Source organism: Schistocerca piceifrons, chromosome 6 (assembly GCF_021461385.2).
Source record: "Schistocerca piceifrons isolate TAMUIC-IGC-003096 chromosome 6, iqSchPice1.1, whole genome shotgun sequence".
In the NCBI taxonomy this organism is placed as follows: Eukaryota; Metazoa; Arthropoda; class Insecta; order Orthoptera; family Acrididae; genus Schistocerca; species Schistocerca piceifrons.
This window is the reverse complement of record NC_060143.1, coordinates 83555682-83577030: the sequence shown is the minus strand read 5'-3', so window position 1 is coordinate 83577030 and position 21349 is coordinate 83555682. Positions and strand designations below refer to the sequence as shown.

At 38.8% G+C, this 21349-nt stretch overlaps 1 protein-coding gene across 1 annotated transcript in view; it reads right to left on the bottom strand.

Annotated features, from left to right (window-relative positions):
- The window catches only part of LOC124802712 (ATP-binding cassette subfamily G member 4-like), a 338917-nt gene that overhangs the window by 15473 nt on the left and 302095 nt on the right, over positions 1-21349 (bottom strand). The window contains exons 6-10 of the mRNA XM_047263675.1: positions 19831-19950; positions 13521-13669; positions 10871-11039; positions 10552-10652; positions 1253-1408 (exon numbers count right to left, since the gene is read on the bottom strand). Coding sequence (XP_047119631.1) covers positions 1253-1408; positions 10552-10652; positions 10871-11039; positions 13521-13669; positions 19831-19950 — 695 coding nt within the window. The remainder of the gene's footprint in view (positions 1-1252; positions 1409-10551; positions 10653-10870; positions 11040-13520; positions 13670-19830; positions 19951-21349) is intronic.

Here is a 21349-nt window from a genome sequence, read left to right as displayed (position 1 = left end):
CTACATTTGTGACAGTCTTTTTGTTGTGCCTATCTGCGACTCAGCATCACGGCAATATGGTGAGTGGCAACTTTCCTTTTCACAGTATTGTTAATTCAGTTACAAATACATTGTACCTTAATAATTTTGTTTTTTACATTCTTGAAAAGGTCTTTTAGAAAACACAACAGTGAATTCTCTATTATATTTTAAAATATTTTCAGGCATTCACCAATGTAATGTCAATTCTAATTTTAATTTTTTGTCTATAAACATATTTCTAAAGTCAGAATACAGGAGAAACAAAGGAGCACAGCTATAATTCCACTTGCTTTTGAAACACATCTATTCCTGTATTCACACAACATAAAATTTGTTGTTTATGGTGGCAACCAGCAGTTGTCACCTGTAAATGGCCTAAGCAGTTGAAAACTGATTCATAATGAAATGAAGCTTTGCAGAACATTAAGAACATAATCATCTTAAGGTTGTAACTCATCTATCTGTGTTTGCTTACAAATAAATTTGTTTCTGGAGGTGTCCACCTGGAGCAAAACATAATCTTTATCTTTTCCTGTATGTACTAGACATTTTTCACTGAAGTTTTAGCATCATCAGTGGGCTTTTATTATCTTTCTGCTTTACTTTTTCACAGGCAAATAGTGTAAAAATCATTCCAAATATTATCTGTAGGAAAGGAATTATAAAAGGTTTGTTTAAATCACCATTTGAATGAAAATAATAATAATAGTAATAATAATATACACTTATTTATATGTTTGAATTCTCTTGCAGTATTTCCACAGACAGTAGGTTCATGCATTATTACTGCACCTCAGTTGTTCAATACATGTTAAACTACTCCAACAAACAACAGCACATGCACCTTTCTGTTTTCTCGACAGATAATAAAAGCCCAATGATGATGGCTGAAACTTCAGCACAACATATTTGTGAAATGAGAGAAAAGATAAAAATTGTGTTTTGCTCAAGGTGGACTCTCTCCAAAAACAAATCTATTAACGATGTAATATGTAGTTATTAATGAAACCATCAATGTTCTGCCTCTGACCTGCCAACTTGTGATTTTTAGTTTTATAGTATTTTTGGTTTTTCTTTTCAGATTGTCCTCATCACATTCAAATGCAAATAAATTTTATCATGTAGACTTCATGCTTCATGGGGCAGAACTAATGTTTTTAGATATTTTTATTTGTTCTTCATGTCTTACGTAACGTAAAGAGCAGAGTTCTATGTGAAGTATTATACTTACCACAACATTGAATATGGATCCCATAATCAGACCAAGACCTTCAGAAACCATTCCAACTAGGATGCCAAACAATGAGAAAAGTAGAAATCTGCTAATTTCCACAGGGTGTCCACACAGCAGATAGGCAAACAGAGTAAAGATCATTCCAAATATTATCTGCAGAAAAGGAATTATATAAGTGTTGCTTAAATGATAAATTAAACATAAAAAATAGAATAATATACACTCATTTACATGTTTGAATGCTTCTATAGTGTTTCCACAGACAGTTGATATATCCATTATTATTGCAACTCATTAGTTCAGTGTATGTTAAAACACTCCAGCAAACAACAGCAATACACTTTTTGGCCACTGCCACTACCACCACATGAAATCCTTGGTCTACCTCTTTGGTATCTGTAGTAAATCTGGTACCCCATTCAAACTTTTAAATTGCCTGCTTTACCAATAGTGCCATTAGAAATGTAGACAGAATCAAAAGGTCATAATTCAGCCACAGGGCCACATAGCCCTTTTGGCCACATACATTTTGCAATGAGATGTCACCATAGCTACTTCTATATCTACATTTATAGTCCACAAGCCGTCATATATTGTATACCACTGTTGTTTCTCCTCTTTACTGTTTCACTCATTAATGGTATATAGGAGCCTTAGTGTGAGCTTAAATTTCTCAAATTTTACCTTCATTGTGTTTTGTGAGATGTTTGTAAGAAGAAGCATTATACAGGTTGACTCTTCTAGATATGTACAATTTTGAAATGTACTCCCTGAAACACTATGTCTCTTTTGTAGTGTCCGCCATTGTAGTCGGATGGATATATCTGTACACTTCCACACTTACTAAATTAACCTGAGATGAAATGCATTGCTCTTCTTTGGGTCTTCTTTATTTCCTCTACTAAAGCTATTTGGCGAAGGCTATAAACTGACTGGCAATACTCGGGTATTGTTTGGACAAAGATTTTGTAAGCTTCTCCTTTGTGGATGGACTACACTAACTGAGAGCTCTTCCAAAGAAACTCAGCCTGGCATCTATCTATCCTACAATTTGTTTTATGTGTTTTAAATCACTTGGTACACATACTTTTTCTGCGTACTTACATGCTATATTTTACATTTGTTCATGTTAAGAATAAACTGACAGTTCTTGAGTAAAATGTCAATCCTGTTCAAGTCTTTGTTAGATTAGATTAGTTTTTCGTTCCATATAGATCCATCCTGAGGAGATCCTCGTGGATGTAGAACATGTTTTTTTTTTTTTAACTTGCCTGTTTACGTCAGCATTGTCTGCAAACAGTTTCAGTTAGCTCCCGACATTATCCTCTAGATTATTTGTATGTGAAAAGTAATGGTCCTATAACACTTCCTGGAAGTATGCCTGAAGTCGCTTTTACGTCTGAAAATTTCTCGACATTTAGCATGACATGCTGCGTCCTATTCGTTAAGTGACTATCTACCCAATCACAAAATTTCTGTAATAGTTCTTACTCTCATATGTTCATTAGTTGTCATGTGGAACTGTATCGAATGTCTTCTGGAAGTCAAGGAAAACAGTGTCACTCTGGGTGCTAGTATATACAGCCTTCTGACAGGCAGTGAGACAAATGAGCTGGGTTTTCCACAAACATTTTTTAAGACTTATACCTGAAATTCAACTTAACCATAATAGGTATAGATGTTCTACCTAAAGTGAAATATGAAAATCTGTGGTGGACCGGGGCCCAAACCCAGACTTTCCATTTGTTGTGAGTAGACGCCTTACTGCTTAGACTATCTGAGCATGCTCCCTGGACCAACCCAAACTTCTACATGTCACGCACTTACCTATTTCTTGTTATAGGTTATCAATTCATTGTCTCACACTTACACATCCTGTGATTTCCTTGCAGGTTTTAAAATAAAGGCAACAAGAAGTCATAGGCTATTGTAATTTTTGTTAGAGGCTCATCTTTCCTGTATATGTATTTTATATTTCATGATGCACTACAGTTTCAAATAATGAAATTTTCTTCCTGAAATTCAGTGTAACTGTAATAGATGTAGCTGTGGTACATAAAGCAACATATGAACATTTGTGCTGCACTGGGACTTTTTTATTTTTGAGAGTCATCAGTCTTTGACTGATTTGATGCAGGCTGCTGACCTCCTCAACTGAGTAGCACTTGCAGTGAACAATTGCACCTTTTGTCCTCAATTATTTGTTGGATGTATTCCAATCTCTGTCTTCCCCTACAATTTTTACCCCTCTACAGCTCTCTCTAGTATCATGGAAGTTATTTTTTCCTGATATTTTAATACACATTCTATTATTGTGTCCCTTATTTTTGTCAGTGTTTTCCATACATTCTTTCTTCACTGATTCTGCTGAGAACCTCCTCATGCATTGTCTTATCAAACTAATTTCCAACATCCTGTACTAGTACCACAACTCAAATGCGTTGATTTTCTTCTTCTGTGGTTTTCTCACAGTCCATGATTCACTGTCATAAAAAGCTGTGCTCCAGATGTACATTCTTAGAAATTTCTTCCTGAAATTAAAGTGTGCATTTGATACTAGTAGACTTGTGTGGCCAGGAATGCCCTCCTTGCCTGTGATTGTTTTTGATGTATTTGTTGCTTTATGCATCATGTGTTACTTTCCTTCCAATATAGCAGAATTCTTTTACTTCATCTATTGTGTGGTCAACAATTTTGATGCTAAGTTTATCACTGATCTCAATTGTGCTGCTTCTCATTACTTCTGTCTTTCTTCAGTTTACTCTCAATCCATATTCTGTATTCATGAAACTGTTCATACCACTCACCAGATCCTGTAATTCTTGTTCATCTTCACTGAAGATAGCAAGGTCATCAGTGAATTTTATCATTGATATCTTTTCATCCTGAACTTTAATTTCACTCTTGGACCTTTCTTTTATTTCCATTATCCCTTCTTTGACATACAGATTGAACTGTAGATTGCATCCATATCTTACATCACTTTTAATTGAAGCACATTGTTCTTGGGCTTCCATTTTTATTTTTCTGTCTTTGCTCTTACAAATATTGAATTTTAATTGTCATCCCTTGTAGCTTACACCTATTTTTATCAAATTTTTGAACATCTTGCATAATTTTACACTGTGGAACTATTTTTCTGGGTCAACAAACCCTGTGAATGTATTTTGATTTTTTAAGGTCATAATATACAAGCACAGAAAGCATCCTAAAATTCTACAATAGACTGATATCTGCAATATAGGCCTATAGTAGTGTGCATCTTTTTAATTAGCCTTCTTGGAAATTTATAGTTGCTGCACTTATGGACAGATGTTTTAATCTGTTTACTGATTTGACAGAAGACTGAAACTTCAGCCTCCAAGCTACTTGGCCTACCTGTCTGCTCATTGGCAGTTTGGTCAGCAATATGACCTGCACAGTCTTACAAGCCATAGGTTGCTGCCACCAACAACACCAGGACAGAGCTTTACTCTAATTCTGGTACAGCTCAAGTCTCATGTTCACTTTTACAATCAGCCCTCCTGCATGCTGATTTCCGCAAGTTCCAGCCATCATCGTATATTAGACATTCGTGCATCACATCCTGGACCAGACCTCAGCTAGTTAATGGCATTCCTTATGCTATCCTTGTGCCAACCAGGAAGACAATAGTATGCTGATGACAATGACCTTGGGATATTCTGCTTGCTAATAATTTAATAAGGTGAATCTACACAGCTGTCAGAAGGTTGAAGAAATGCACATCAGCCATCAGCTGTAAAAATTATTGTCTATGGGTTTTGTTCTTGCAAAAGATCTTAGGTGGGAATGCAGTTAAACTTTCCCTTGGATAAACTGACCACCACCAGAGTTATAAAATGTTTACAGAACATTTTGATACCAGCACAAATTGACTTCAGTATGATTAAACAGAATGATCATTAGGGTAATAACACAAGGATCAAAACTGGTAGAAAATAAAGAATAAATTTGTACAGCTAATGGCAAACATGTGTGGCGTCTCTGGCCCAGAATGCCCTATCTTTGACTCTGACCTCTTTGAACCGCTTTTGTTCTATGTCTCTTGGCACGCAACTTGTGTACTACCATGTTTGTTCTTCTTGCCTCAGCATCTAATTAATGCATTTACAATATTTAAAGTGTGTTATTACCAACCAGCCTTACATGGTAACTCGCAGTGGTGACCCCGATATCATTGTATGTGATTGCGAGTGATTTTGTGCTTCTCTTCATCATTAACGGACTTCATGTGCAAGCCCACATCATTTTTGGAACAATGGATCTACCAGTGTCTTTTGGTGTTATTGCCATGCATCCTATTAACTGTGCTTGCAACCACGAGTGGTCAAGTGAACCTAATGCACGTTTGGTTAAAAGTGAGCAATTATCTATGCCCGGCCACGCCAATGGCCACTTAACCTTAGCTGGCTCAACATGTCACTGTCAAGTGCGGCAGCTCTACAACAGCCACAACATGGACAGTGCATGCCACCTTAGGACATTGTGGACGTTCATCCAGTTAAGGATGTTTTGGCTTATCCCTCAGCTATTCAGTCTCCTTTGGTTTGGTTTGACGTGCTGATGAAGTTCCAGAACTGTGATTCGAACATTTCTATGCACGGGGTTGCACATTCTTATATGCCTTGTGTCGCAGCACCTCTCGGTATGTCATCTCGGCGATGCTGGTCGCCTCGACCATGCCGGTTTCTGTGACCTTCACTCTGTGGTTACACTATGACCACCTTCCACCTGCTTTCATAATGGCACCGGCTGTACTGCCCACGCCGATTACCAGGTCAGCCCCCCTTGGCACCGGCCATTACACTCGTGCCATGTTTGGTGTCAGGCCTGCAGTTCGGATAGACCATGCTGACTTTTGCACCCGCACACTCCACACCGTGTGCTACATGTGCCCCCCCCCCCCCCACCCCCCTTGCAGACTTTGGATGATGCACCGTCCTCCACTACTGCACTTCCGGTGTCAGTGGTGTCCTGCTCTGCTCACATGGATCTCCATCTGCCGGTGCCGCCTCAACATGTGTTACCCAGTATTTCCTAAGCTGCCTGCTTTGCAAAAAGATAGCCCAAAGACTTGGTTCTCTTAAGTGGATCACCTATTGGATATCCATGGTATTTCGGATGATGGCGCACATTTTGTCTGCCTGGTGAGTCACCTCCACACTCATCTAGACCTCATCAGACCTCATCAACGATCTGCTTCTCTCACTGCCCACCTTGCACAAGTATTCGAAGGCAAAAGTGCTGCTCATTGAGCGGCTTTCTCACCACCTGGCAGAGGCTATCCACCACATTATGCACGTCAAACATCTCGATGACCGCACCCCTTCGCAGCTTTGGCGGCGCCTCCATGCATTAATTGATGATCAAACTTTACCTCATGCCACGCTTTGGACATTGTGGATGGTCAAAATGCTTTTGGATCTATAACTTCATCTGCTGTCTCACGTTGCCAACCCACTCGACGTTCATTTATGTGTGGCTGATCGAGCTTATGCTATCATTCATCACCGACACCACCTGTCACGGACGACTTCTCCATCACCATCTGTTGGCACGCCTGCACCTTTGGTTCCGTGCCCTGCCGGCAGAGGCCAGCATGCTCACCTTGGCACCTCAGCTACCAGTCAGAAGCTGCCACCTAGTGACCTACAGAAGGTACTGTCTGCGGCTTCCTGACAGCCGCCGACCTTGTCCGAGCAGCAGCCCGAGTGGCTACCAGCCCCGATGCAGCCAGCTGCAGCCCCCTCCCTCTCCACACCGGCTTGCCTCTCAACCTACCCGCTGTGATGGTATCATACTACTTACAGGGATGCTGCACGCAACTACCGTGTGCCTTGCTCCTACCCAAACAATTGCGGTGGGCACTTTTAGGCACCACATCCTGCCACATTCCTTCATGGTGCCTACCGTCCGATGCTGCACCACTCACTTCAGTGGCTCGATGCCTTTACACCACTGACTCGTCATCAGGCACTCGCTTTCTTGTCAATACTGGTGCTGATGTCAGTGTTATGCCAGCCAAGCACGCCGGTAACATACTTTCACCTGCCAACCCCACTTTTATTGCCACCATTCATTGTCCTATTGCAGTTCTCGGCTCCATCAAGACATCACTTCACCTATCACCAGTCCACACCTTCCCTTGGACTTTCCACATTGCTGACATGGATGAACCTGTGATTGGGTTGGACTTTCTACACCATTACGAACTTTCACCAGACCTGCAGGCTGCCGCGGGTTGGACTTTCTACACCATTACGAACTTTCACCAGACTTGCAGGCTGCCACACTCTGCCACACATCTGGTTCTACTGTTCCATGCTCAAACGAGTTCAGCACAACTTCACTCTCCACCTCCTGGTCTAAGCTTTCCACATGTGCTTCTCTGCTCAAGCATATTACCTACACGGCTCTCTGTTTGTTGGATGTGCGCACACAAATTGACAAACTCCGCAACCAGAATGATGTGTTACGCATCTGCATTGCCTCTGCCTCTGCTGAATTATCACATGCACAGCTTACAATATGTCGCCTACCTGCAGAACCGCAATGAGGTGAACCAACACACTCATCTACTGTGTCTTTTCACCAATTTGCTCCTGTGTTCAGCATTCCACTGCCTGCTGCTGTTTTTGCATCACCGCAGATGAATCTCCAGGATGCACCTGCTCACGCTATTCCAGATTCTTTGCACCATGTGGTTACTGCACGATGCTTTCCATCATTGACTACAACCAATGCCCCACCTACGCTGCCTCGATCCAGCAAGGTCAGTGAACCGACGTTGCCTCTGGACCCCCTCTTGACCCCTCTTGCCGGCCTCCCTTTGCGAGTATTGACCATCAGTAATGGCACTTGTCATAGGATTTGCACCACTGGTGGCCCACCCGCTCTGTGGCATCTCTAGTGTACTATCTTTGGCTCTGACCTCTTTGAACTGACTTTTTTCTATGTCTCTCGATGTGCAACTTGTGTACTGCCATGTCTGTTCTTCTGGCCTCTGCATCTAATTAATGCATTTACGATACTTAAAGTATATTATTACCAACCAGCCTTAACATGATAACCCATACATGTAATTCTTCATAGTCTACTTCTGCCTTCTGTTGTATGGGGGCACCACACCACGGAATCCTGTTAAGATTTTCCATGAACTTTTGTTACCCAGTGAAGATCTGCTTTATTAGTGTTTTTGTAGATGCCAACAGGGACCAGAGTTCTCCTTAGCCCATTTGTAATTTTTTGTTTGAGTGATTCTGAGAGAAATAAATGACTGAACAACAATCTTGTAATCACCATTAGTAAGTGGATACATGCAGAATAAAATAGTTCCTTTTTTCATTACTTATATCAATACTTATAAATACAGTAAAAGTAGTTAAAAGAAGACACATAATTAAATCTAGAGAGAACAGTTTCCATGTCAAGTTGTGATCTGTTTGCAGTCCACAAAGGTGAATGATTTTTGAACTTTTGATTTCATTGTTTGTGTAGATTAAAGAAATGGCTTCTGTGAAAAATACTGTTTTATAGTTCTTAATTCTTTTAAAAATTTAATGCTATAATATTTGCTTAGCACCATCTTTTGATATTTCCATATTTTTCATTTGCTGTCCTGTTGACAAGAACACTAATATTATGTTTTATATTTATAATTTTATAATGTGCAACATTGGGAGAATTTACATTCTGTGACGTTATATGTGGAAGATTATTAATGAATATTAGAAACAACAAAGCAACCCTTCCACTGAAAAAACTCAAATTTAATGTAGCTTGTGGAACAATAACGAAAATGATCTCTGTCTTTTCACACACCCTTGAATGTCTATCATCACCTGGAGATATGTATAATGTGCATGAATGTGCAAATAAATTATGTTTAGCGACATCTTCACGCCTACCACAGTCTATAAAGCCAGCCAATAAGAAGAACCTCCAGAAATAGGGAATAAGTGAAGAAAATAAACACAGATTGAAATTTATATTTTTCCACCATGTTTTGTATCACATTTCTTAATAACATACAATCGTATGATTGGCTATTCTTTTCCCCACAGCTTTGGTGATGTTTGTCCACCTTATCATCCCACTTCTATCTGTCTATCTCCTCCTCTACACTCTCGCATTCTGTTTATATCCTCCTCCCTCTCTCTTTGTCCATTTCCTTCACCCCTCTCTCTCTCTGACCATATGTTCCCCTCCCTTGAACCATATCTTCCTTGCCTCTTTTTCCATATGTGCCTCCCCTCTTCCTTTCCACCTGCCCACTACCACTCTACACCTGTCGCCTCCTTCTCCATTTACTCCTCTTCCTCGCTCTGTCAATCATCCTCTGTCTATCTTAACCTGTCTCCAGCCATGCTCACCATGCTCATTGACACTTGTTGCCCCTGCAATAAGTTTTAATAAAGCAAGTCGATATTACTACACCAAAGGCTGATACTACTACAATATGGCTGTCATGCGAAGCTGCTAAACATCAGGGGCTTGAAAGTAATTTCTTTGCTCCTGATGTACAAGCTGCATGCAAAGCAGATTGGTAAAGCAAGCTACTACTCCAACACAACACACCTGCCATGCAGGGCAGCTTACATTTTGGGGTACAGAAAACTGTTTCTTGCCCCTGACATTCAGGCTGCGCTGCAAAGCAAATTGATTTAGCAGGCTGATAGTGTACCCTCACAACATGCTTGTCGTACAGGGCAGCCTATACGTCAGGTGCTCGAAAAACATGTTTTTGCCTGTATGTCCACTCCTATTGGAGCTAGGAGGTTAGAAGCCTACTGTACCGATACTAACAAGGATTGCTGTTTCTGTGCAAATTTAGGAGGTTATAAAGCCTACAGTGCTGATACTTGTGTGGATTGCTGTTTCTGTGCCAAATTTGGTTGAAACCAATGGGTTGTGGATAAAGAAAAGGAAAGTTGCTACTCATCGTATAGCGGAGATACTGAGTCACAGATAGACAGCAACTCAGCATCTGCACTGTATGATGAGTAGCAACTTTCCTTAAGCAGAAGATATACGCATTGTTGCAAAGGAAAAGGTGCTGCTACAATAGTTAAGGTCATGTTGCTGTTTAACTATTATATTTACAAGTACATGGGCAGAATGTTCTGATTATGCTACACTGCACACTAGAAACACCAACATGCACTACATTTACAAAACCAGTTTTTTGAATGTCATTATAAACCATGTTTCTCACAAGTTTCAGACAACTCATACAGTTAGCAACGAAACAATATAGATTAAGTACGAGTTCTTACCATAAATGGTGCTGTTGAACAGGTAAGTGCCATGAAGTATGATTTCAGACCATACCATCTGTTAAAATATTCTCGTTTGAGAATCTTGACCTCTGTTGGAACTGAAAACAGTGATGAAAGAATATAATGCAGATTTAAACATTTAGTAATATTTTTAAGTGTCTATTAAAGTCCTCATGCTACCAAGAAGAAAAAGAATTAATATAAAAGTACTGGTTTACTAATAGAAATGTTATAATGATAATTGTTGTGTATTAGTTTACAGGAAATTCTTAATGGTTTTTGGATCTATAAACTGAATAAATTAACATATACTTACAGAGAAGTGCAGGTGTCATTACATGAGTGTACATGAAGAAAACTAGGCAGCAGAGTGGAAATTTAAAGTTGACAAATGGCTTTGTTGCATCATTGCCAACACCAAAGTACAATGACCCAAGAATAATGCCTAGTCCTAAGTGATGGATGAACTGTAGCCATAGTGCCACCTGTAAGAGAGATGACTGGAAATCATTATGTTCTAATATTTAGGTTGTGTTCAGTAAAATATATTTGGGTGTATTAAATTACTGGTTACAGAGGAAATATAAATGAGAAATTCAGGTGCTTGATTAATTTCCTTGAAACAAGGAATAAAGATAGTTACTGCGAAATGAAAAAACAAGAGACAAAAGCTGTAGACTGTATCAGATGTAGGAAGACGCAAAGCTTACAATTTTGATTTATTTTGCAGTGATGCAGAAATATTATTGGTTTTCAATATTTGTGCATTTTCTGTGTGCTTCATGTTTTGCAATGAAAATAAGCTTGGCATTTAACTACTCATTTTTTCTGTACCGCACATAAAAGTGAAGCATTATCTGCCATGTATTCATACACAGTAATTATTAATAACTATACATACTATAGGAAGAGAATATAGCAGCTGCAGAAGTTATCAATGATAATTAGCCTTTCTTTACAGGTCATAAGGTTACTTGCCCTTCTCAGCTCACTTTCATTATTTTCTATAATACAACAATGGAACAGAATAAAATGCAGTACTTACACTCAAACAGGGAACTTATTTGCATGAGCAAAATTTAGGAGAGATTTGCATACTCGCTTGAGGCAGTGATGTCTTCATGGCCAAATGTAACAACTGAAGACAGCCAATTAGACTGTGAATAGTTTCCATAGCTTATTTAATTTTTTGACAAAATGCTTTATGATATCTAGTCACTGTTTTTAAATTGGCTCTTGCCAGTTGCAAATGCTCCATCATGTAACCAAAGTCTATTACATTTGTCAGCTTGAAATGTATGGGGGGAAACAAGTGACAAACTGAAACTCACTGTTTGAGGTGTGGAAGTTTAGTACAACTGGTAGGGCATTTACCAAGAAAGGTAGAGTTCTGAGTTTGAATCCCAACTGGGTACACAATTTTAATTTGTCACAAATGTCGAAGGACTGTTATAGTTTGTTTTATACTGAAGAAATGCTTTAGAGTTCCCTGTTATATACAAAGCCTGTTTGACTTACATGAACATGTACTGTATATTTATCAGACTGCAAGTGGCTGTTTAGTCATCTCCTCCATTTACATCATACATCTACATACATACTGCGCAAGCACCTCTACGGGGTGTGGAGTGGGATAACTTTACCACTATTAGTCCATTCCATTTCCTATTCCACTTACAAATGCAGCGAGGGAAAACAAATGTCTATAAGTCTCTGTATGAGCTATAATTTCTTTTATCTTATCTTTGTGGTCCTTACGTGAAATGTATATTGGCAGCAACAGAGTCAATGTGCATTGAACCACAAATGTCAGTTCTCTACATTTTCTGAGTAGTGTTCCATGAAAAGAATGTCATCTTTCCTCCAGGGATGAGCAATACTTTCCTTAAATTCTCACAGTAAATTAACCTTCTCTACTACCAATCTTTCTTGCACATTCCATTTCATATCACTTTGCTGCATTACCCCTAAATATTTAATTGACAAGACTATCAAGTGGCACACTAGTAATACTGCATTAGGAAATTAAAAGATTGCTTTTCCTGTCGATTTGCATTAACTTAATTTTTTCTACATTTAGAGCAAGCTATCATACATTGCAACAAGCAGAAATACTGTCTAAGTCATCCTGTGTCCTGCTACAGTCACTCAGTCATTATGTTTTCCCCTACACTGCAGCATTGTTAGCAAACAGTTGCAGTTTACTACTTGCCTGTTAGAGCAGTTATGTACAAAGAAAACAGGAGTGGTCCTATCACTCTTCCCTGGGACACTCCTGGTGCCTCTAATGAACACTTGCCAACCAATGCAATGTACTGAACATTATTACTTAAGAAGTTTTTGAGCCACTCCCATTCCTGGGAACCTATTCCATATGCTCATTCAATGGGATGTTAGACTCTAATCTTCCTTTCTTCCATATTCTTGGACCTTTGTTAACAACCTGCAGAGGGGAGCTGTGTCAGAAGTTTTTAGAAATCTATGAATGTGGAATCTGCATGTTGCCCTCCGTCCATGGCTCACAGGATATTGTGTGAGAAAAGGGCAAGCTGAGTTTTGCATGAGCAATGCTTTCTAATTTGTGGACAGAAGCTTTTCTGTCTCAATGGACTTTATTACATTCAGACTTTGAATATGCTCAAGAATACTACAGCAAAACAATGTTAAGGATATCTTCTTGTGACAGTGATTCATTATAGTAATTGTGCCACAAGTTAGCAGTCTGTGACAGTTACTTAAGCATGCTATGGTGGATGAAATACAGCCAGATGTTATAACTAGCAAAATAACAGAATTTTCTTTTTAAAGTAGTGAATGTCCTACTTATACAAGGAACTATTTTGCAAGCCTTATATGAGGAGTAGCATATGATTAGCTGTTATCAAGTAACATAAAACACCTGTATTTAATTGTTAATCTTTAATTTTAATTACTTCTGTGTTGTGAATTGCCACTTTTTAACATACCGTATTTCTGCTTTTCTGTAGAAGCATTCTCCTTAGTATTATAATGAACTGCATAAAGAATGATGTAGGAAAATCGCTGCTCCAGTGGCTATCTTTCTTAAACATCAGAGCATAATCATACTGCGGCATTTGGGTGTCATCTGTGAACACTGAAAAAAGTATACCCACGTTAAAATACCAAAATATAAAGAGGGAGGCAATGTAGCAACATTTCCACCATAATACGAGGGTGATCTGATAAGTTCTCAGAATCACCATGAGAGGTCAGGTCTAGTGCAACGAGTTGTTCACTTGATATACATTGGACTGTTGCCTGCAAACATGTGCCACATCATTGTTCTTGAAAGAGAGCTGTGGTGGTGACGTGGCTCTGTTGTTGTTCCAGTGTAGTGATTTGTGAAGATGGAAAAAAATCAAGATTCGAGCAGTGATTAAGTTCTTCATAAAGAAAGGTATGAAAGCAAAAGACATTCATGCCAATTTCCAGAATACACTGGGGCACTGTGCTCCTTTATACTCAACTGTTGCCAAATGGAAAAATAATTTAAATTTGGTTGCTGAGCTTAGATGACGATCCATGCAATGTGTCACTATTCCAGAAATCATTGCAAAAGTGCACAAAATGGTCATGGAGGATCACCGATTGAAAGTGCATGAAATTGCTCATGCTTGCCAGATGTCACCTGAGCAGGTATATCACATTTTAACTGAAGAATTAAAAATGAAAAAATTATTAGCAAGGTGGGTGCTGCGACTCTTGACACTGGATCAAAAACACATGAGAATGGACATACCAAAATTACATGAACTAAGGTATCAGTTTTTGCCAGACCCACCTTATTGACCTGATATGGCTCTGTCAGACTTCCATCTCTTCCCAAAACTGAGAATTTTTCTTGGTGGATGATGATACACTTCAAATGAAGAATTGATAGCTGGAGTTGACAACTATTTTGCAGGACTGGAGGAAACTCTTTTTTGAGTTGGGATCAAGGTACGGGAACATCATTGGACCAAGTGCATTAATCGACAAGGAGACTACATTCAAAAATAAAAACAAGTTTAATGATGTAAATACTTTTTTTCTATTCTGTTTGGAGAACTTTTCAAGCCACCCTCGTATTTGCAGCATTACTGCTATCGGTATCTGATGCTGTTGCATGCTAGTCTTAATATTTTTCTGTTGTTACTTTAATACTATACATATTTTTTAAAAGTATGCTGTGTGTCCTATAGAATAATTGGATACATTGCATTGTGTTTCAACACTGGATACAGATTTCTGCACCCATTCATTCTGACACACAGAATTATAGTATTCAAGACAATAATAAATGCTGGAGCAAGATGCCAGGTCAATTGGAAGATGTTTAACAGACAAAGAAACTGTAAATGCTGGACGCATACTGTACGACAGTTTACCGCAATGTGTAAAGATTGGTAGCAGTCTTCTTTATAGACTGACTACATTTTTCCAATATCCTGCCAATGGGAAAAAAAAAGTTGACCATAGGGCGTTTTTGTCCAGGATATCCCATTTGGGATATTTAGTTGCCGGGTCCAAGTGTTTTTATATTTAATGCTGCTTAGATGACTTGCATGCGCAACAACAAAGCACCCAGTCCTCAAGGAAATTAAATCTCCGACCTGCCCAGGAATCGAACCCGGGGTCCCTGCATAGCAGTCAACTGTACTGACCACACAGTTGCCAGTGAAATGATGCATTCCAACTGCCTTACTTATGAAGAACCTATGCAATCCTTCCTTTTTATGCCCTTACAAATTGTACAGAAACCAGATGGCAGTTATAAGAGTCGAGGGACATGGAAGGGAAGCAGTGGTTGGGAAGGGAGTGAGACAGGGTTGTAACCTCTCCCACATGTTATTAAACTGTATATTGACCAAGCAGCAAAGGAAACAAAGCACCCAGTCCTCAAGGAAATTAAATCTCCGACCTGCCCAGGAATCGAACCCGGGGTCCCTGCATAGCAGTCAACTGTACTGACCACACAGTTGCCAGTGAAATGATGCATTCCAACTGCCTTACTTATGAAGAACCTATGCAATCCTTCCTTTTTATGCCCTTACAAATTGTACAGAAACCAGATGGCAGTTATAAGAGTCGAGGGACATGGAAGGGAAGCAGTGGTTGGGAAGGGAGTGAGACAGGGTTGTAACCTCTCCCACATGTTATTAAATTTGTATATTGACCAAGCAGCAAAGGAAACAAAAGAAAAGTTCAGAATAGGTATTAAAATCCATGGAGAAGAAATAAAAACTTTGAGGTTCGCCGATGACATTGTAATTCTGTCAGAGACAGCAAAGGACTTGGAAGAGCAGTTGAACGGAATGGACAGTGTCTCGAAAGGAGGGTATAAGATGAACATCAACAAAAGCAAAATGATGATAATGGAATGTAGTCAAATTAAGTTGGCTGATGCTGAGGGAATTAGATTAGGAAATGAGACACTTAAAGTAGTAAAGGAGTTTTGCTATTTGGGGAGCAAAATAACTGATGATGGTTGAAGTAGAGAGGATATAAAATGTAGACTGGCAATGGCAAGGAAAGCGTTTCTGAAGAAGAGAAATTTGTTAACATTGAGTATTGATTTAAGTGTCAGGAAGTCATTTCTGAAAGTATTTGTATGGGGTGTAGCCCTGTATGGAAGTGAAACATGGTTGATAAATAGTTTAGACAAGAAGAGAATAGAAGCTTTCAAAATGTGGTGCTACAGAAGAGTGCTGAAGATTAGATGGGTAGATCACATAAGTAATGAGGAGGTATTGAATAGAATTGGGGAGAAAAGGAGTTTGTGGCACAACTTGACTAGAAGAAGGGATCGGTTGGTAGGACATGCTCTGAGGCATCAAGGGATCACCAATTTAGTACTGGAGGGCAGCGTGGAGGGTAAAAATCGTAGAGGGAGGCCAAGAGATGAATACACTAAGCAGATTCAGAAGGATGTAGGCTGCAGTAGGTACTTGGAGATGACTAAGCTTGCACAGGATAGAGTAGCATGGAGAGCTGCATCAAACCAGTCTCAGGACTGAAGACGACAACAACAACAACAAATTGTTACACACAAATAGCTGATTGGTTTCATAAATGATTCACTGACTGACTGTAGTTACAGGATATTACTTCTCTGCATTTTGCAAAATATATATTTTTGTATTTCTGAACATTTAAAAAATTTACCAAACTGTGTAATGCTTTGAAATCTTATTGATATCTAACTGGCTATTTGTGCTGCTTTTTTCAGATAGCACTTCGGTATAGATAACTCCATCACCTGCAAAAAATCTGAGGCTGCTGTTAATAATGTCTGTTTGGTCATAACATACAACATGAACAATAACAGTCCCATCACACTTCCCTGGGGTATGCCTGATGTTACTTCCACTTCAACCAATGACTATCCATTCAAGGCAGGAAGTTGCATTTTCCCTACAAAATGCACCCGTATAATCATACTATTGTTGATAAATGCTGGTTAAGTACTGAGTCACATCTTTCTCAGAAATAAAAAAAATACCACTGCATTCACTTGATTCCCCTGATCCTTTTGATGTAAGAAAAGTGAAATTTTTAACTGGATTGAAGACTTTTTGACAGGGAGGATGCAGCATTTTATCTTGGTTGGAGGGTCATTGTCAGATGTAGAACTAACTTTAGGTGTGCCCCAGGGAAGTGTATTGGGATCCTTGATGTTCATGTTATATATTAATGATCTTGCAGACAATATTAATATCAACCTCAGACTTTTTACAGATGGTGCAGTTATCTATAATGATATACTATCTGAAAGAAGTTGCATAAATATTCAGATTATGCAAGGATCAACAGCCTGCTTTAAATGTTCAGCAATGTAAAATTATGTACTTCACAAAATGAAGAAAAATATATAGTATCCTATTTCTATAATGTCAATGAGTCACTGTTGGAATTGGCAACTCATAGAAATACCTGTATGTAAATCTTCAAACGGATGTGGAATGGGATGATCACATAGGCTCAGTTGTAAGTAAAGCAGGTGGTCGACTTTGCTTTATTGGTAGAATACTGGAGGAGTGCAATCAGTCTACAAAAGAGACTGCTCACAAATCACTCATGTGACTGGTTCTAGAATATTGCCTCAGTGTATGGGACTCATACCAAATAGGACTAACAGCAGATACTGAACATATACAGAGAAGGGCAGTATGAATGGTCACAGGTTAGTTTGATCCATGGCAGAGTGTCATAGAGATACTGAAGGAACTGAACTGGGAGACTCTTTAAGACAGATGTAAACTATTCTGAGATAGTATACTGACAAAGTTTTAGAAACCAGTTTTAAATGATGACTTTAGGTATATATTACAATCTCCTAAGTGTCACTCACATAGGGATCATGAGAATCAGTTTAGAATAATTACTGCATGCACAGAGGCACTCAAACACTCGTTCCTACCACACCTCATAGTGGCCTCGTGAGCAAGCAACCATCTCTAGCCTTTCGCTCACCCACTCGAACATTGTTGACTGCACTGCAGTCTTTGCTTTAGTTTATGATCGCTGCATAGAGTGTATGATTGACACTATGTAAGGGTACTGCACCATTACATGCGGTTGATAATTTCTTTAGATTGGGGCATGCACTAAGGACAGAATAGAAAATATGGGCAAAGTAGAAAATTATTTGGGGCATAGAAAGAGTTAATTTTGTGCAAAGCAAGGGTCACAAACCATTATCCTTCTCAACATGTTGCCAATTTACAGTTGCCAGTAACTATCATACATGTATGACAAATTTTGTGCCTTGACAAACATCTCAAATTAAAGAAAAGATTTTAGAAACCCACACTCAGTGCTGTTTTTCTGGGGGAAAGCTGGGGGGATGCGTACCACTAAACTTTTTCATCGACAAAGTAATTTTTTTACAACGTTGAGAACTTGGAAGAGTGCCAAAGATTTATTTCACGGACATAAATTTTTTATTTCATTTTTCCGTGTTGGTAATTGCAATATGAATGATCCCAGTGCAGTTTTTGGTGGGAAAAGTGATGTCATTGACTGTTTCAAGCATTTCAAAGCTGCAGCAATCATTCTCGACAACTGAATCACTGGCAGCCAGTTCGACAAGCATGTAGTGCTCTCGTCCACTAATAGTGGGCAATGGTACTGCTAAACGGATATGCATACGCTCAAACATTTTTTTGGAAAAAAAAACACTGCCCACACTACTACCCAAACATAAAAAGGCTAGATTGGAGTTTGGTAGAACACACATGTCATGAATTTCAGAATGGGATAAAGTGATCTCCAGTGATGAGAGGAAGTTTAATGTAGATGGGCAAGATGGATTTCAGTACTATTGGCATGATCTGAGAATAGAACAGTAGGTTAGAATGAACAGAAATTTTGATGGTGGAAGTGTTATGACATGGACAGCCTTCTGCACTAAAGATAAGTCAGGCAATGCTTGGCTGAACACTAGAATGAAATCTAACATGTATGCTGAGAAGCTAGAAACAGAACTGATTAGCATTACTTGATGCAGAAATACTTCCACGGTAGAGGCAGTCTGATGTATTTTAATAAAGAACTATATGATCAAGACCTGTCTATATTTCAAATTTGTGCCACAAATGATTAGAATGTATGAGGACTTAGGGTAAAAAAGTCTTGTTTCAACAAAATAATGCATCTGGGTATGTTTCTGCTACAAACAAAGAGTGGTTTGTGGATAAAGATTTTGATGTCTTGCCCGGACCTGCACATAACCTGGATTTGAACTGCATGGAAAACCTTTGGGGAATACTTGTAATACATGTTTATTGCAATGGAAGGCAATTTGAAGCTGTATGTAAGCTGAAAAGAGCAACACAAGAAGAATGGGTGACAGTTCCACTGCAAGAACTAACACTAACGAAATCAATGCTGAAGAGAATTTTTGAGGTAATTAGGATGAACAGAGGTTGGACAAAACCCTAACAATGCAATAACACAACCGAACAGTGAATGCCTTTATACCAGTTTCCATTCACAAAATGCAAATGCCTTATTTTGTTACTCACCTTATGAAAGAAACTATGTTATTCAGTCCTGATTATTTATGTCTTATATTGCTTTGATTGTAAATTTGATTCATGTATGCTTCAGACATTGTACTATTACTTTCCTGGAACACTGCCTTTATGCTAGGTTCCACTACTGTGTACGTATCTTGATAACAACTTTCTTATTTTAACATACAAGTGTAAACTATATGAGATGGCAGTGACTGTTATTGATTTTAAGGAAATCTGTGTTGGTTAGAACACTTACCACTTGCAAGTCTTACAGTATTTGTTTCTGTGTCCAGTTTTGCTGTCACCCTTCCATTCATCATTTCGGCTGACAACATTGTAACATTGCCTGCATTTTCTCCTTGGACCATTTCAAGAACTGTAAAAAATTACAGATAGCAATGAAACAAAGCATGGTATAATTTTTAAAAATAAAATATGAATTTTCAAGTCTCTATGCTGAGTATTTTGAGAAAAGGACCCAGTAGTTGCAAATGAATATTTCAGGTGATGAAAAAATACTGCATGGGCATTGTATGTTGGGGAATATAAAGAGCTTTTTTTCTTTTCCAGTCCAAATCTTTTTCGGCATGTGCTACTTTTACATCTAGACTACAAGATAATTGACAAGAGGAACTCCTTTCCATCCGTGGAAACACTAGCCATATTTTTCCAGAAGATGAAATTGAGTTCTCATTTTTTGGTATAGGAACATTGGCATTCACCCTCTGCTTTGATGTTTTTTTTTCCATTTCTAGCATGAATCAGTGAATGCGAGTTTCATACACAGTATCAAATCAGTACACAAGATCAGTTGGTTAGTTTCAAACTTGTTCAAACATTTTGGTCTTGAATTGCTTTTGGACATCATACTACATACACAAATCTTATCTTGCACAGGCTGTTGTCATTAGTAATTCTTTGTATGAAATGTACAATATTCTTTCCTCTTATATGCCTATGAAAACTATGCCTTTCTACCAGACCCTGAACACCTTGCAACACTGGCCATCTGCCATGTTGTTTTCTGCTAACAGTGGCACTGGATGCCCTATGGAGAGTCATACGCTTAGCAAACAACTCTCCCAGTTGTTGTCAGCTTTCCGAAACTTATAGCTGCAGCTACTGATTCACATACTTCATAAATTGGTTTCACTAGGCTGAGTGCACTCTGTTCCAGTTCATTCCACCAAATAATCCCTGACAATACTGGGAATCAAACCCAGGTTCTTCAAATGGCAGTCAGATATGATGAGTGTTCAGCTATGGAAGCGGACCTAAATATCTGTGGGCTTATTTATTGTATGCACCTTGCACAAACAACAAATAACATACTGTGCACTTTTTGGGTGTTCTTGTCTGTGGTTGCAGTTTTGGGACGTAAGTTGTGAGGGTCAGTACTGTGAGCAGTACACCATATTTGAATTTAGTTGCATAATTATTAACTGTTGAAAGAGACAAAGTGATGCCTTATGAAATCCTCACCAACTTTTGATGAATTTTCTTCCTGATTGAAGCATTTTATGGTGATATATCCCAGTTCATCCATTTGAATGAAACACACACCAAAAAACTACTTTTAAATGCTTTATAGTGAGAACTATTCCACTGATATAGTTGATAGGTGACTAATTTTATTGAGTGACATCTACCATGAAAAATCTTGTTGGCAACATAGTTGCCCAAGCTCCTTTAGAGTAAATAAACGTAACTTATGACAACAAAACACAGCAGATGGTTCCCTCTGAGGAGACCAGTCCCACTAAGTTCTTCGGTGT